General features: G+C 41.7%; 1 protein-coding gene across 2 annotated transcripts; it reads right to left on the bottom strand.

Annotated features, from left to right (window-relative positions):
- Positions 1-276: 276 nt before the first annotated feature.
- sf3b3 (splicing factor 3b, subunit 3) lies at positions 277-15868 on the bottom strand. Of its 2 annotated transcripts, none has more exons than XM_037254660.1 (27): positions 15834-15868; positions 14998-15121; positions 14403-14558; positions 13937-14107; positions 13451-13623; positions 13236-13377; positions 12955-13067; positions 11780-11917; positions 11520-11623; positions 11208-11373; positions 10143-10238; positions 9425-9497; positions 9133-9284; positions 8904-9059; positions 6971-7126; positions 5830-5973; positions 5352-5474; positions 5119-5273; positions 4780-4954; positions 4069-4274; positions 3760-3916; positions 2918-3043; positions 2453-2665; positions 2160-2258; positions 1655-1798; positions 1467-1571; positions 277-1097 (listed from the first exon to the last, which is right to left on the bottom strand). In XM_037254660.1, the coding sequence occupies exons 2-27, from the start codon at positions 15065-15067 to the stop codon at positions 957-959; spliced, it is 3654 nt and encodes a 1217-aa protein (XP_037110555.1). In that variant the 5' UTR covers positions 15068-15121; positions 15834-15868; the 3' UTR covers positions 277-956. The 2 variants fall into 2 exon arrangements, with proteins under 2 accessions (XP_037110555.1, XP_037110554.1); XM_037254659.1 differs by having other exon boundaries at positions 15745-15858.
- Between the last annotated feature and the right edge of the window lie 2322 nt (positions 15869-18190).

Genomic DNA, 18190 nt, shown 5'->3' with positions numbered 1-18190 from the left:
TGTAGCTACACTAAGAATTTTGTTATACATTCTGTAATTAAGCTGGTCATTTTCTTTTGTGTGATGGCAATATAAATCACGAATACAGAATGACAAGGAGAAATAATAATAAAGAAAAAAGGATATTTTCAAACAACCAGTCAAACAATTAAAAAAAAAAACATTCTGCCTAATGGCTGGATGTAATAGAATGATTGTCTGGTCTGACGAGTGAGAAGGTTAAGTATGCATCCTTGGTTGGTGTTGAAAATGGAAAGAAAGCAAACGGACATTTTGTCAAGTAGAAAAAAACAACTTTATTTACAATACAAACTGTCGCTGTGTAGCCCACAAATGGCTGTTACTTTTTAACAACTTGCTCGAAGCCTTTGTGGTCAAGGTGGGGGAATTTGCAGGCCTAACCAGGACAACACTCCGCTTCGTGCGCTCATCCGCCCACCTATTTTCTCAGACATTTAATGCCCATGATGGCAAAACATCACCCACCGCAGACAGGAGACAAAATGTTTTTCCCCCCTTGGCCTTGTATCAAACCAAAACATTAAAACAAAATACCAATACCACCTTCTTACTAATCCTGCCATTTTTAGGTCACATTAAAAACCAAAATATGTACATGAGAGAAGAGCTCCACTTTTCTTCAGAACGGGGCAATGATGTGTGCTGCCAACGTAAGGGAAAGCACCTTTCTTTATTCAGCAACGCTGTGTGACTACTGTACGTTTGGACATCAGTCATGTCAGTCAATTAAGCAATTGGTCTGCTGACTGTGGCTCCACATTGTGGTAAGGGTGACAAACCAACCACTGTCAGAGTAAAAAGCTGTTAGATACTTTAAGTGAAAGGGCTTTTTTTTTTTTTTTTATTCTTGGAGTTGAGTCTTCGTCAATTTGTGTGAAATCAATTATGCATTTTTATGAAGTTTGAGCCCCTGTGATGAAGCTTGACGTCAGCAATTAGAATGCATAACGTGTGCGGATGTCTTCCAGTTTCTTGGAGACCTCGGGTGGTGTCCTGTCTAGTTCCTCTGCCACACTTTTCTGCTTGTGAGGCTCCATGCTGTTGAACTGCTCGCACAGGTCTCCGTCAATCACATTCTGCAAGTTTGCCAGACGAGAACGACGACGGCGTGAGGACACTATCAAACTAGGGCTGTCACTATAGAATCTTTTCAAAATTGATGGATATAAAATATTCCATCAAACAATTGAGTGATTGGATGGAATTGTGACTCAAAAAACTGTTGTGGATTTTGCCTTTAAGCTCCTTGTTTGAAAACAGCATGTTGTACAAAAAGAATTGAAACATTGGACAGTTGTGTATTCAAGACATAGGAGGTGAAATTAAGTTGAACTCTAAAAGGCTTTGAGTGGAATTTTTGGTTCATCTCAAAGAGCCCAATACCTCGAAATTTTGTGAGCAGCATATACGAGGTATTATGATGATGACGACGACGATAAACTCACCTTGACAGGGAAGTAGTAGGACCTAAAGCTGAGATGGTCCCTTCCGCACAGTGGCGGGAACTCAGAGCGCATGTGCATCTCTAAATGCTGGAAGAAATCATGGTCCTGGACAAAGAGAAGTGCTTTGATTAATTTGAAACGATTAGTACTCGTCAACCACAATAAAATGACAAAGGACAGGTTTTCACCTCATGTGACGTAAAGGGGACCAAAATTCCAATGCCTCCAGACAGGGTGGTGTAGACCAGTGACTCTGACCCACCTGGGATCAGCGTGGTTTTCTGTAGGGTTAAGATGGTCTCCCCTACGTGGTAGTTGACGATCACGTCAGCCTGGAAAACACGCACATATGTTCATGCTGACACCGCCTGTGACACAGACTCAACCGTTTGTGTGTGGTTAGCCAACAAAAATGTGGCGGGCTAAAGTGTGGTGGAAAATGCAGTACGTAAATGTGTCACTGTCTGATGAAAACATGCATTTCCGTCCAAACATCATGTTGAGGGGTTTTCTTTGCACATGTGGCCATGATCAGAATGGAACACAGAGAGAAATGTCCCTTTTTTTTGTTACATTTAATGTCAACAATACTCAAACTATTTCTAGATATTATTGACATCTTGAATGTCCAGCACTGCCTCTTAATACCACTCAGTGTACCTACGCAACATAGCAATGACTTGTGGAGCTTACCTTCTGAGATGCTCCATTGAGAAGCCCTCTGTCCCATAAGGCTTTGTTGCCCGTTGGATCCTCGTCCACATCATCGCTGGTGTTGGGAGGAAGACGCACCTGAAATGCACAGAATTGACACATGGGTGAAAAAGTGGGATGGGCTTGTTTGTTTTATTCACACCTATGCACCTTCTAATTTCTCAGCTGAGACAAATCTCTAACTGTTGTTCCATCCGTCATTAATTGAATGATAATGTTTGTTTTGAATGCACCAGACAAAGGAACACAGTAGTCCACAGTCCACTACTCACAATGGTAATGTTCCCAAACTTGTCAGCGGATGCCATGGTGTCGTAGTCAAGCAGACATGCCGTCGTCACCCAGCGGGGACACGTATCGTCGGCGAAGATGATGAGCTGGTTCTCGTTACGCCTGTAGCGGACCCAGAAGAGACTCTCCTGTACGTCAGAGACCACCACACGCTGGCCAATGGTGTGGATGCCCGTGACCAGATTGGGAACATGCTAAGCGGGAAAAAGTGGAAATAAAGGAGACACATTGTACATTTTAACTTTCATCTAAGCATGTGCTTCTACTAAATACAAAGTAGTATCTTTGTATTGTGCGTGAAAATGTTAAGGATGACTAAAGGATGATTCATCTTAGGACAACTCTAGTATTACAAGGGAATGTAAAGTTTGCGTTGATAATTTGTGTCCAATTTAACAGCCTTTTAGCTAAAGCTGCTAAATGTTATATGGGTGTAGGCCACATACCTTGTTCTCACACTTGCGTAGCAATTTCTTTTTGCCCATGTCATAAATTCTCAGGAGTTTCCCAACTCCCACTAAGGCCCGACCCTGGAATGGCGCAATAGCCAACGGCACATCCTCCACTGGAGTCTGTCGGGAAGATCACATATTAAGATTTTGAAGACGATTAGTCGGTTTCTGATCAAATATGAAGCCAAGCTTTGACTGTTTCCAAAACAATTGAGAAGCCACACTGTCTCAGCTAAACAGAGTGGCTTCATTGGAGTATTTGCAGTGGAACTTTCTTTTTGTACATGTGAGATGAGATTTCTGATTCAGAAAGAGCTGTCGTATTAGCAGACAGTATAGGTCAGAGAAAAGTGTGTACCTTTTGTTTCTGACCCGCTAGACTACAGTAAAATAGGGAAACCCTGAGTTATGCATTTTCTTTCTTTCATTTACAGTTATACCAGTAATTTGTAAATCTTTTTTATCGACTTAGTTGATTTAATCAGTAATCCGTTACGTTAAACATCTAGTGTGTGTGTGTGTTCGCGTGTGAGGTCATTTCAAACTTTTAAGCCTTTCCACATTGACTTGAGAACAAAGCAACATCACCAAGTCTTTCTTAAAAAAGTTGTGCCGACTGGTCTTTCTGGATTATCAAAGTTCATTTGATTTGATCCCAAACAAAGTGCCTTAGAAGTGGTGTGCAAATGATATAAAACAGCATGCAGAATCAGGACACAAGTATATGCTGCATCTTTTTTTGGGGGGTTGGTATGTGTGCCTAAACAAATTTACTGCGAGAAAAAAAGAGACCCCGGTAAAGCAAAAATCGCAATAGCCAGAAAACTCAAATCCACCTTGTGCACAAACTCGAGCTTTTCCCCACCACCGGTGAGGCGGTAAGTGTAGATGAAGCCACCCGCAACTGATCTAGGGTTGAGGACCATGTCTCTGGCCACTCCCACCAGGACATACCAGTCATCCCCTGCATTGTGGAAACGACACACGGCAACACTGGACAACACAAAAAAAGAGCACACACACACACAACAACAACAAAAAAAGCATGTATTCTTTAGAGTGAGTCATGTAAATGTTACACTCTGTATCATTCAGGTTTGTCAAAATAAGTCAATACATTCCTGGCTGAAACAAACAATACATACCTGAACGCAGCTTCATTCTGCTCTAACTGAACTTGGTCTAATGTTGCACCCTGAATTGGGTTGACCAGCCGCACCAGCGAGGCCCACTGCCTAGCGCCAGCTTTTGGCGAACCAAAAATGGCTTCTGGGAGATTCTCATTGAGGAAGGCGGCTGCCATCTCAGCAGCCAGTTCTCGTTCATCCTCACCTGCGGCCTCCACCATTTCCTGCATGCACAAAAGCAACAATAAAAAAACGCATCAGACCGTCTTGTCAGTCGCCTCGTGCACCTGCTTTTCTTCTGTTCTAACCTCCCTTCTCCCCTTTTTCGCATTCCCTAAATAAAAAGTCCATATTTCACACGTTTACTTCGTTTGTGACAGGCTGGCTGCCGCGCTTCCCTCGCTTGTCGGCAGTGACGCACATTGCTCAGAGACACGTCCCGTGCTATCAGTGTGTATTCAAACGCTGTTCTCCCGTCACTTATAGACCCACAAAGTAGTGCATTCGCGAAAGATGAAGTGCAAAGTGGCGAGGGTTAACTGTAATTAAATTGGTCCATCCTGTTGCGTGAAACATGTCTTAATAACTATCAAAATTCAGCTTTCCAAGTCATCATTTTGCAATGTTAATCTCCATTTCTACGTGCTACCAGATGTTTGCCGTGCCCCGAGGGTTGGTGGTAATTACTCCCTTTTGTCATATTCTCACCCTGGAAAATGTCCTTCATACCTCAGCCATCTGTTGTTTCCTTTGAGCTTTAGTCGCCTCGGTGTAGGCATTATGGTCAGTCTCAATCAAAATGAGGTTGTTGGTCTCTGGGTGTATCACAAATTTCCTGGGAGTGTACTGCAGGGGAAAAGCCACCTGGTTGAAGACAGCTCCCAGTTTCTCCAATGCCAAGATTCTGTCAAGTAAATCATGGCAAGAAAGGTGACGATGAGAGCCAGTCGGATACGATTGTTTGTCACACTCAAAGACAAGGTGCTGACAGACACACGGTTACCATTCAGCAGGAGTTATGTATTGTTGCTAAGTCATATATAGAAACGCTGAAAGGAACAGCTCTACCTAAGCGTGTTGGTGGAGATGGCCACTATTCCTTCCGGGCATTGCTCGGAAGCAAAGCCTGAGGCATACTCCAGGGTCTCATATGACAGAGGCGTCAAATGGAAACGGGACTGATAACAGTAGCTGAGCCAGGAGCGGCTGGACATGGCAAGGACCTGTTGATGATAAAATACCCTTTTGACTTTGTATTCATACATAAATTGTGATCTAAACATTTAAAAAAAAAAACATACAGCGTCCTGTCCCTGCATCTTGACTCTGAAAAGCTTGACAGGTCGTGAGCCCAGGTAGCGGGTCCTGGTATCGGACAGATCCCCGGTGACTGGATCCAGGACAGTCCTCAGCAGTACACCGTTCTACCACAAAAAATAGACAAAGACACTGTTCAATGACAAGGCCTGTAATTTAAAAGAAACGAGACCTTACATACTCTCAATGAGATTATTGCATAACTGTAGATACTGACCGTTAATATTGTGGTGCTGGTGCATTAAATTGGGATTTTGAAATAGCTTACAAAAGAGTGGCTGTGATTTCTAGAGCGCTTAGGATGTGTCAGCTTCAGAGAAAATCTGTATTGCTTCGACTAATTATCAAATATACTCTTAAACTTTATCTGCTTTCGTGCATACACATTTTTTGAAAATGGGAACCAAGAACAATTATGAGTGGAGATTTTTTATTATTGCTGATCTGAAAGATCCATCATACCTGAAGCCCTATGTTGAGGTAGAGGAAGCCGATGGTTCCTTTCTCTCCAAGTTCATCCTGTTTCTCAACCCCTCCCATTTCAACAATACAAAGACTCTCTGGCTGGGCTGGAAGAGCCTGCATACTCAAAGGCTGCAAACAATCCTACAAGAGAAGGGAAAAAAATATAAATTTGAGCCTATGTTTTTTCAAATTGAAAGAAAGTGAATGTTGTACAAATTCAGATTATGAGACACATCAGCATGTCTGGTATTGTCTGAAAAGCCTGAAAGCAGCATGCCATCAACTTATATGAAGTCAAGCACCTAGTAATGATTTATGTCTTGAGGGAGATTCGACAACATCTTTTGCACAACACTCGGACTCCCCTGAAGTCAAAAACGTGGGTGCCTAGAATCCTAAATACTCCCCTGAAGTCACTAACGTGGGCTCCTTGAACCATAAATATTCTTATCTTATGTAGCGATGTCATGAGTTAGAACTACAAGTTGAGGGGGAAAAAAAGAAAATAGACTCCAATTCAGCCTTGTGTTTGCAGCTGAGGGCCATCATGTGTTGCTGTTTACGTAAATGTTAACAGTTGCATATAATTATTCATTTGGAGCTTTGCATCGTCACTATGATGTTGCTTCAAGCTTTCCCTTAAAGCAAGGTTTTTCTAAACAAGAGCCTTGTTCTTGAACTTCAGTTGTCGTTCCACCAATCTAGGGAGCGCAAGTGTGAGGGACTTTATCCCACCATCTTGACAAAACTCAACTCGACTGACTAAAATGTGATATTGTATATAGTTCATCAAACTGTTTTTTACAGTACCCCCCAACAGAGTTGCTAAAAACATAATGCAGCCAACTAAAATACAATATATGCGTGCAAATGCGGGTCATCGATTGGAAAGGTGTTGTCCATGTGCAAACGCAAAAATGTAACTCGATAGCGTGTACAAAATTGTTCGTTTGTGTTCACTGAAAAACCGATCATAAAATAAATCTACTTAAATCACTGCAAACCTAGCAACAAAGAGCCTCATAAGACTTCATAAAGCTAGTGTGTTCATATTTTTACAACAGGTATGAGTGGTGGAAATGGTGGCAAGATTACAAGCTTCATTATCTGTTACAAGAAAAGAAATAAAAATTCATACCGAAGGATCCAGTGATATGATTCGAACGGTGTTGTCGACCAGTCCCACAGCCAGGAACCGAGAACGCTGTTCACCAGGGGGGACATTGGCCAAACTCATGCAGACCACATCTGCAGACATCTCCTTGCGCTCAGTATACTCATTTAGCTGGCCTGACTGGAGAAATGGGGGAAAAAAACAAAACATTCATCACAAAGATTCGAAGAACCAAGCAGACAGTTTATTTATAAAGCACTTTAAATACAAGCACAGTGGTAAACAGTGCTGCACAGTGCTGAAAACAGATACAAATAAAAGATCAAAAGAATAACAATACATAAATCCATTATCTTAACTGCTCAACAACCAAAACTAAATAAAACTTTCAGACTTTCCAGTGTCTGGTAAAGAAACTCATTCACCACAGCATGATGCTGACCAACCACCACCACCATCCCCTCCCAATGTTTCACAGTGGAGATGGTGTGTTCCAGTTGACTGATTGATTGATTTTCCTCCAAAGTGCACGGTCTCCCTGCCATTGGCAAACGTGAGCCAATACTCTTCATGGATTGTTTCACAACAATGGCTATTCTTCCCACCACTTTCGTATGGTGCACAACCATAGACAGATTCTCAAGACTGAAACTATCTGCAGCTCCTCTAGAGTTTCCGTGGCAGTCTTGGATGCTTCTCGGATGCTTGGGATGATTTTATAAGCCAACTCTGCGTGACACTTCACCAAGACTTTAACTCTGACCTGATGTGTGGTCAGTCTGCTGTTTTCTTTTAGCTTATTGGTGCTGTTTATCCACATATGTTTTTTAGCAAACTTTAGAGGGTTGCACAACAATAAATATACAGACTTTTTGTTGCCTTTTTGGCTTATTGCCTTTTTGGTGACTAAAACAAGGGTAAGAGTTCCTGGTGACGATGCCCCCGAGAGCATACTATACTGACTCCCCTCAGGTTTGTGTCTTGATCCAGGCATTTCCTAAGATCTGCTGATGACTGATCATGATTCACGACTGCTGGTCTTCCCCACACATTTCTTTTTAGCATGGACCAATGATGGATGACTTTAAAGTCTTCTGTTTTTGTAGAATATGAATGAAGCCAAAAAGTCCACTCATTTTGATTCATCTCATTACCCATTTTCCTTTGGACTGCCTCTTGCTGTTGACCGAAAATAACATCCCAGTGCCTGAAGGCTCAGCTTGCGAACATCACATGACCAAATCCAGAAAACAGGTGAGCAGTGTTACCCTAGCCCCGAGGACCCTGATGTCATTTTCAGTCAACAACAAGCAGTGAAATGTAAGCCCTCAGCGAGGAATACACACAGGCGGATTTTTTTTCTTTCTGTTCTTAAATATCTCCAAAACAATTGTCATAGGAATTGATTTCAGGAGGAATCCAACATTCCTTTAGAATTAACTGAGGTGACAAACATGGCTCTAACTGTACTGAATGTGGCTGGAAAACTCATCAGTGCCCTCAGACTTCTTTGACGCCTATCACTGAAAAGGCTACAACAATGATCTGGGAAGGACATCATCGTCAGAACTGCTTTGAGGTCCTGCTCTCCCATCTGGAGATTTCAAGTCAAGGCCAAGGACGAATAAGGCCAGATAGCAATAAAATGTCTCCGTTAAAAATCACTACGTTTGCACAATGTCAAAGATTTTGATAGCCTTGCCTGCAAAGAGCGCGATGAAGATTCCAGCAAGGCTCCTTCTTGGGGTTGACATCAAAGAAAGTAGTAAAATGTCTCAACATGAGGCAGTGAAATGTTCGCATCGCTATTGGCAGTGGTGGAAATTGAGCTGAATAGTTGGCTAACGACCATCTGCTCAAACCGAAGTACGCTAAGTGTGGGTTTTGGTCCCAACCAACCACAAGCAGATGACAGACAGATCGACAGTATATAAACACAACATAAACATTTGCCTACCGGGTCCATCTCAAAGTAAACCAGCTCACCACCGGTGAGTGCGATAACCACTTGCCGCTGGTTCACAGCACAGCGGACAATGGTCTTTTTACCAGGAGTCTTCCACTCATTCACACGCTTGTCTGCTCTGATATGGCGGATCCCATCTGGGTATACCTATACAGAGCAAATGAAACGGAAACCACATGAGTGAATCACGCTTACAAAGTTCAGAGAGCATTTTACCCACCTGAACGAGGGCATCGTCCCCTAGCAACGAGCAGGAGAGGGTGGGAGTTGTTCCTAAGAATCCCGAATCTGTCACCTCCTCCACAGTCTCGCCAATGGACAGAACGAGCGTAGCGTTGACGAAAGACACGATGATATAGGCATCAAATTCATCTAAAAATGAAAAGAAAAGGAGTAGTGACTACAAATAGTTGAGGAAGGACTACTGCATTTCACTCGAGCAATTACAAGAAAAGAAAAAAGACGGAGCGATATAATCTTTATGAATTATTGACAATGAAAAAAGAAAATACCTTCGATATGTCTGCGTACTGTCCACACAGCATTGGGGTTACCGGGTAGCTCGGACACGGCCATCTCGGAAACCTGTCGAAAGTAATTCAAGATATTCAATTATACGAGCGGGGGTGAGGGTTTCAGTTATCGTAACCAATTCAAGATATGACGAAAACTGGTTACAAAACTGACTGAATAGTAAATAAGAACCCAGTCTTCTATTGAAATCCAAGCGGCTTGCTTATTTTGTTTTATTTGCGAGATTAAAAGACAAGACAAGAATGCTATGAAATTTGATTGGACATGTGTAATATGTGAAAGACATGAAGTGCCTTGATTGAAGCGGCCATCTGTGTAAATTTACCAGAAACATGAGGACCATCTGGTAACATTTAGGAGTTTGGATCGGGAGTAACGCTTGTCAATCAACCTTGAATAAACCCATTCTGTCTCCCACAATGGAGAGCACAAGATCAAGAAGAAATTCAAAGGAACAACACGTACACATATGTGAGCACATATACGTATGTAATTTAAATAATTCCCTTTTCACTTCTTGCAAGTTTGTATAAAGCTGACCATAGGTACGTATGTATTCACTCGTTAGTGCAACAAAAACTACACCAAAGCAGATGGTATTCATTAGGCCCACCTTTTGGGGATGAAATTATTTGTCTTAATCATTTATTACATGAGATGTGATTTCTAAATCAATCCATAAATAATTTTATTTACCTCCAATCCATGCCTAAGAACTCTTAGAGTAGATTTGGGTCCTCGTCCACAGGCGACATAAAGCTGTGGTGTGTCTTCATTGGCCAAATCAGCAATCTATCAGAAAAGGAAAAAAAAAATAAAAAATGAGTGGATATTAAGAATGTAATGGTATAAATATCTTCACATTAAGGCTGCGGTATGGTATTTTTGTGGTGTGAATATAATACACAAACATTTCAACACAAACATACCCAAACGCTCAAATTTATCGCTCCTCTAAGTCTAGCCAGCCACGGATATTTCATAATGCAACTTCAAGCACAAGATGGGTCATAGTAAATACATTATGATGTAAGGTGTACAACTAGTATAAGTTATTTTTTTACCTCTCTTATTTGTGTACTCTGTTAAGCACCTTTGTGTACTGAGGGGAAAAAAACTTATATCTTTAGTAATATAGTGCAGCTGGTAAAATTCACCAAAACAAACTAAGAGAGTGCACAAACACTTTTCTCATGTTTAGTTATCACAGTGATGCCAGATGTGTTACAGAACCGCCCGCAATAAACGAAGATCGGCAAAATAGAAACATACTGAGGAGACGAGGGGAGGCCAAAGAGGAAGTTTATGGATGTGGTGCAGGAGGACATGCAAGTGGTTAGTGTGTCAGAGGACAGAGTGAGCTGTAAACAATGAATCTGCTGTGGCGACCCCTAACGGTAGCAGCCGAAAGAAGACTGAGGCCCAATTTAGAAGATACCTTTAATGTATGACACACGAAACTAATGATGCTTGAGAATGCACTAAGAAAAGAGGGGAAAAAGCACCGAAGCCCTTGGCAGCCACAGCAACCGAACCGAAAATACACAAACCAAGGTCATTTGGTGAATGCTGAAAGCTAACCCTAGTTTGAAACCCTACTTTGAAACGCTAACCCCAGTTTGAAACCTCAACCCTAGTTTGAAACCTAAATCCTCTAGTTTTATTAAGACTTCTTACCCATCTCTCCTCTGACTAACATTTGATCAAGAAAATACGAGCAGTAATAATATGGAAGACACCAAACTTGAAATGTACACCCACCTGACAGGACATGATTGGGGACAAGTTCTCCTGCTCATCAACCAACACCAGATTCTTGAGGGGGCGGGGCTGAAAGAAGAAGGTGTCCCCTTCTTCTAGAGGCATGGCAGAAGAGAACTCTGGCTCCTCATCATCATCGCCCAAGTGGGCAATCTGGTAAAGGTAACTAGAAAAAGGTTCAGTGCAACATTATTCATAATGATGTAAGACGACATACGCAGATTGAACACAGCTAAGAGAAGAAAAGCCAATGTGTTTGTTTTCTATATTAAAAAATAGTGACATTCTTTCAAAAAAGATTATAGCACTTACTGATTTCCAAATTCGGAGGCCACGAAAAGGAAGCCAGTCTTCAAGACACACATGGCTGTTGCCACAGGAATTGTGTCGAAGTACTTCAGCCTGATTTCTGTGACCTAAACAATCAGAATTGGTATATTACAAGATTTGCTTATATTTCATCATATTAACCGCAAATAATGGAAATGCGTGTTTTTGTGCAGTACACACAAAGTATAATTTCATTCCCTACTTATCATATCTCATACAAGGAATCCATGCATTTTCCTCACCATTTCTTCATCAGTTTCCAAGGTAACCTTAAAGATATCGCCTTGTTCGGTCTGGGCTAAGAAGAAGAACATGGACTTGGTCTTGTGGGTTGCTGAACAAACAAATATCATTCCACGCTCTGGGTCGTCCAGGTCATTCTAGCAGAAAGTAAAATATTCATTTTTAATACGCATGTTTTTTGAGAACATCACAAGCTTTGCATTCGGTCTGCCTTTATCGTCTAACATTTGTTGACATTTTCTCACAGTATGTTAGCAAAGTCTTATATGTCACAGACAGGTTCCATGCCAAGTTGCAATCATTCCTAATTACGGGTTTCTGTCATATGTAATCCAATTCTTTTCAGGCATTCACACTAGCAATTCAAATGGGTCATATGTCCTGCCTGCCTCAGGAAATCTGCGACGTATGGGCACAAAATTCAATTTGGTTAAGGTTAAGCTTGTCATTTGAGCCACTGTGAAAGCAAATGGCCCCAAGTTGTTTGTTTCAGTGTAGAAACAGCATTACATGGCAATGACAAAAAGCAGGTCCAGTTGAGTTGAGAGTTCTCCCGAGTGCCTGCATGCTTTTTTCCTCCAGGTACTTTGGCTTCCTCACATGCTCCAAAAACATGGATTGCGAGTGTGAATGTTTTTTTTTTTTTACTATCTGTGCCCAGCTCACCAACGTTACAGATGATACAGTCGCAGGCATGTAACCCAAGATAACCCAAGCTTCAATTTTTTTATGCCACACTGTTTGATACATTTTTTGTCGATTAAGTCCTGTTTTGAAATAAATGCTTCCAGTGGTGACAGCTGCTGTATTTCTGTTTATCTAAAATTGCCTGAAGGCTGAATGGTGTTAATCGTCTCTCTCGCGCGCCATTTTGAATGAGGATTGACTCCCGCCGAAGAGCAACGTTGCACACTAAGGATAGGTCACATCAAATAAACGAATTTGAGAGGATGACATTTTTAACGGAGGCTTTCCAGACCCACTTCCTTAGTGGGCGCAGCTTGCCAGGTTCGGCCGCACCAGGGCTACCAGGTGTAAAGTTAGTGGAGAGACCTGTCCAGTGTCAACATCATATTCATCTACCCTTAACGTGACACATTTGTTCTCAAAAAACCTTGACATTCCAGATTACAAACTTTTTCTTTCCTGTTGATGGATAGATAGTATGACTCACCCTTCGACGTGGGATAGGACAGCGAATGTCAGGCTGGTCTCCAAAATTCTTATACGTGATGTAGTTTTCAGAGCAGATCAGAACTCCGCTTGGCCCATCGGAACCACCGGGAACTAGATATGCAAGAGGAGAACTGCATGAATGACCAAGACTGGTAATTTGCATTATGAGTTTATGTCAAAAACATTTTTGTAAATATTTATCTCTCCAAGCATATATAAAAACCTTTTTTTTCATGAATGTTGCTCTGAAACACAATCGAGTTGTGAACGTTTGCCTACCAGTGATGAGAAAGTTTCCATGTTCTTCTAAAGCCTCGCTGTACTTGCGGACCACGTGGTTCAAGCCAAGGTCCAGCTCATAGAAAGTGAGTGTCTGTTGCGTGTTTGCTGCAGCTTCTCCAGTAGGGTCATTGTCAGCTTCCTGTAAAGTGGCAGGCATAACGCTTGAATAAGTGTCTTTTTTTCTTTGCATAATTCCATGAACATGCGAGTACCTCATAGTCCATTTCAAGACAAGCAAACATGGGATTCTCAAAGCCCACGTCCACACCCACTACATGGTAGACCAGCGTGTTGGCTTTGTGGGCCTCCAGTGGGGAAGAGATGGTCAGCCGTGCAGCTGCATCTCTATTGAGAATATAAACCAACTTCTGTTTCTCTATTGCCCCTAAACAAACCAAAAAGAAAGACGACAGCTCACATTAATGTCACCATTTCTGTTGAACGATCTACCATAATTGCAATTCGGTATGCAATGTTTCTTACATACGTCCTCTTCTCATGTACATCCTTTAATCCAGTGTTTGTTATTTTATCATTATGTAAACATTTCCAGAAGTGTGCACTATTACTTAAGTCATGGACATTGTGAGGAAATATCAATGGAATAATTTTTTTTTTTTTTTTTTTTTTTTTTTAACAGAACAACAGTGGCTTTCAGTTCACAGCTGTGCAATATCAAGATACTCTATTGAACATACCTATCATGACGGCTCTGCCTTTGGGGTCCACTGCCAAAAACTGTCCTGGGACAATTCGGCGACAACCACTCTTGCCAAATGTCTCCTGGTGAATTTTCTCAAACATGTTTTTAGACGGATGATATTCCAAGATGACTATACGACCACTGTCACTCCCGACAACAATGTAATCTACAAAAAACAAGCAATCAGAACAGTGAATACAGTAACGGGGGTTGCCAACAACAAGACACTTTGGTTTATCTCACAAGACATCAGCATTAGTAAATCCACAATGTTTTGATTTTTATTTGCCTTTTGTGACATCACCACAGAAGGGTATACTGGTGATCCAAAAGGCAAAAGTTTGATTATCAAGCCCAAACTGGAAATGGAACTTACTTTATTGTAGCTTTTAAGATACTATGCAACATGCCACGAGAACCAACTTCAAAATCATAAGTGTAATATGCGCTGGGTTGTATACCTTTGGTTCCTCCTGTGAGTCGGAAGGCCATTAGTGAACGCACAATCCCAAACACTTCCATGGTGAGTAGTGTGTGGACCTTTCCCGTGTTTGCGTCTGGTCGCAGCAACTCTATGATCTTTCCTCTGGAGACAACAATCTCCTGCATCTTGGTTCCTACACACAAACAAGACAGATGGAGAACAAACTACATAACCACGATTCATACAAAAACAACATAATGGAGGTCTGATGAGGTTTATTTCAAAGAGAAACAGTGAGACGCATCTAAAATGTAAAAAACAAAACCCCTTAAGTAAGTAGGAAGGATGCCCCAGCAAGCCATTGTTATTCTTAGCCAGGAACAGTCAGATGCTCAGGGTATGGCGAGCAGGCTTATTGTCAAGGAGAAGTCGCCACAATTCTGGTCTCTTTTCGTGCACTGAATACATCAAATGCTGGAGTAGGTTGGTCATCTAGTCCCAGATTGAAGGTGAAAACCCATTTGTGTCCTGGAACTATTCAGACACGCTTCATACAACTGTACTATGGCAACTTGTCAAGATAAGAAATTAGGCTGACAAGAGCAGACAATAACATTGAGGCGCAAACTCACCCGAGAAGTTTCCATGGATGGCATGTGTGATGCCAGTGGCACGCTGTAGCGTGATGTTGTAAAGAAACATGGCTGTGTCTCACTGTGGTTTCCCCACAAGCCTGTCCACTTGTCCCAGCTCAGTCTGAAAAGGGGGTCAGGTCAGTTAGCTTTAGGAAGGCATATTATAGAATTATATAGAATTTATTTACTCTGCATTAAACTTTACATTCGTATGGCAATGAACAACCACTTTGTCTCTTTGCTCAGTATCTGCCAAACTGCCACAATCTAAACCAGGGGTGCTCAAGTCCGGTCTTTGACAACACTAGCCACCTTGTTTTAGATGTACCTCTCTTCTAAAACACCCGATTCAAGTCATCAGCAAGCTTCGGATGAGCCAGATAACGATCACTCAAAAACGGCACTCAATTTGTGTGTGTTTCAAGGAAAATAACAAAGAAGCAACATTTATGTTGTTAGCATAGCTCAAACTGCTAGCTTAGCCGGCGAAAATGATTTCAAATTAGATATGAATTTAACAAGAACCATATATTTGTAAGTTAAAATATGTGCGATGAGCCAGTGTTGCCCAAAGCAAGAACTTCTCAGACAAAAAGCGTGCACAATAACGCTACTTCGTATTCACTGTGGCGTGAGCCCATTCATACAAAGTGCGAATCTTCCGATCTTACGAGCACACGTCGCACAAATACGGTATGTGTTTGATAACAGACAAACAGCAAATTCGTAAATTGGCATATTTACCAGTGTGCTAAACAAGATGATTATGATTTCGGATAGATACAATTGCATCAATTTGATAGTCTTTCGACGCAAGGAAGCCGACGACGTACCGCCGTTTAAGGGGTCCTTTCACAATTTGTACTACGTCACACAAGGTAGCACATAAACTGCCTGACAAGAATCCGTAAAGAAGTCGTATAGGCAGACACATTCCAGCAGATGTCGACAAAGACCGCACGAGCGTTACAGGCTAACTGTTCCTCATCTTGAACAGTTGCCCCCTCCCAAAAAAGAGATAGGAAAAAAGCATTTTGTTTTTTCTTTCTCAGTACGTCCCCCCCCCCACACACACACACACACACACACGCACGAACAGAGCGTAAACGGTGATTTAGAAAAGGCCCAACCGGAAATAGTATCTTATTAACCATATTGCTGCTCGCTTGACACCAATAGCCGTCTGTGATGGAGAGATGCATTGAGGAGCGTTTTTCCCAGGGGTGAAAAAAAAAAAAATACGCACACCCTCCACCTGCTCTTAATGCATGGATTATGACGAGTCGGCTACTAGATCAGTCCGCTTTAGTATTTCCCCCCCCCGATCATTTTTACTCGAGCGGGATAATGCTCGGACTCAACGCTTCCTAACATCTGTCTTGGGCTAGTTTGGATTCGCTAACATCCTCCACAAGCAAGCGTTATCTAGAGTCATCAACGCGTTTGGCATTGAGAGCGTGCATAGCGGAAAAAACAACAACGTTTAGATTCAGAGTGTGAGACGAATCAGCAACGAGCGAATGGGTGAAGCGGGGCTGACGAGAAGGAAAGAGAATGCTTAAAGTCAACGCTTTTGGGAGATCTATCCACCAAAAATCTCGTGAGGAACATCTGATACAGTAAGGTGAATCGGGTTTATTTTTTATTTTTTACATTGTGTTGGTTTTATGCATTATATTGCAAGGAAGTAATGTTGTTTCATTGCGTTATAAGGATGAAGATGCAAGCATCTCATTCACCGGTGCTGGAGATTAGGGGCTTTTTGCATCTGCACCAGTTGGAGCTTCACTCTACCTCTAAAATGTATGCCAATGTCAGTTCTTTGTCATCTTTCCCACCCATTGGGCCCTCAGTTCGGTGCATTTGTTCCTTATATGGCCGCTGTACAACACACTTAAGCATGATTAAGACTGTATTTTTAGTCTTGTTTTTGTTTGTCTTTCTTCTCCTCTGGAAAGATTAAAATGATGGTGTCTTGGTGGTAAAGGATGGAGTGAATGGCGCAGCAGTGTCTGAGAGTGAAATGAGACTTTTGCCTCCTCTTATGCAAGGGTCACTTAACAGATATTAAACTAGCTAAATTGACAGATAAGAACGTGTGTGTACTCGAGGAAAGAAAATGGCATTCAAACCATGCTGAAAACACTTGTTTTCCCATCCCACCAAAAAATGACTGCATACACTTACCCAGTTTTGTGTGCACTCTTTGTCTTCTATGTCAATGGGTTGATTGTACGCCCAAAAGTGTCTTTTTTTTCATACGACATGAAAAAACCCGACTGCTTTGTACGTACCAATTGCGTGGTTTCGTGATGGCAACAGTTTGGACTTTGGGTGAAATTATTCCGAATTTCAAATTGAAATTTAAGAAGTCTGACCATCACGGAACAGACTTTGGTTGACCTGCGAGGTACGACATGTACACTGCTAGTGTATGGTTGAAGGAGACTGCTGTCCATAGAACTCTTCCTTCCGTGTTACAGAAGATTGCATGAATTGCATGGGAAGAAGACAAAAATAACCATTTGAACGTGATGCTAATGTACTTGCATTATTTGTTCCTTATCTGTTGAATCCATTAACAAGTAACAGGCTGGCTTTCTTGCGTGCTGTCATGCCAATTAAAGTTTCCAATTACCTGCCATTTAGTCCACTTACTCAAGTAAAAAAAAAAAAAACAGTTTACAAATGAAGTCTGTGATGCTGTCAATAGACAAAGCTAAACCCCGTAGTGGTCTACAGGACCTGGCGACGTCAGCTAATAAGACACAGAACTAATTGGTCGCTAATAGGATTCGTAACTTTAAATCTTGTCACAACACACACACACACACACACACACACACACACACACACAAACACAGCTCATTATACCATTGTGCATTCTTGGAATCCTGAGAAAGGATTTTAAATGTAAATCCCTTCTGTCAAAAGCTATACATAAGTTGTGCTTTGTCTGCACTTGTGAACCCACGCCTTGAACGCACATCGCACAAGACAACAACATTCTGTGGAAATTGTCAGCCATTTATTGGAGGATGTTTAAAAAAAGGCCATTATATCTAACAAATCAATGTTTGTAATGAAGAAGAGGATTCTGTGGACTCCTTCAACAGTTAAAGTTTGCTATTTAAACAACTGTTGTGAGCTCCATTCAGGATGATGATGAACTGGCCTATAGGGAAGAGGT

This window comes from Syngnathus acus, chromosome 6 (genome assembly GCF_901709675.1).
Source record: "Syngnathus acus chromosome 6, fSynAcu1.2, whole genome shotgun sequence".
Taxonomy (NCBI): Eukaryota; Metazoa; Chordata; class Actinopteri; order Syngnathiformes; family Syngnathidae; genus Syngnathus; species Syngnathus acus.
Note: the sequence above shows the minus strand (reverse complement) of the source record. Positions and strands in the feature narration are given on the sequence as shown.

Excerpts from the sequence above, each read along its gene's own strand:
- sf3b3 (XM_037254660.1), bottom strand. The coding sequence starts at position 15,067 with ATGTTTCTTTACAACATCACGCTACAGCGTGCCACTGGCATCACACAT. Across the intron at positions 9,498-10,142 it reads TTCTTAGGCATGGATTGGAG|GTTTCCGAGATGGCCGTGTC; the intron begins GTAAATAAAATT and ends TACTTTCGACAG. Across the intron at positions 3,917-4,068 it reads CAGAATGAAGCTGCGTTCAG|TGTTGCCGTGTGTCGTTTCC; the intron begins GTATGTATTGTT and ends TGTGTTGTCCAG.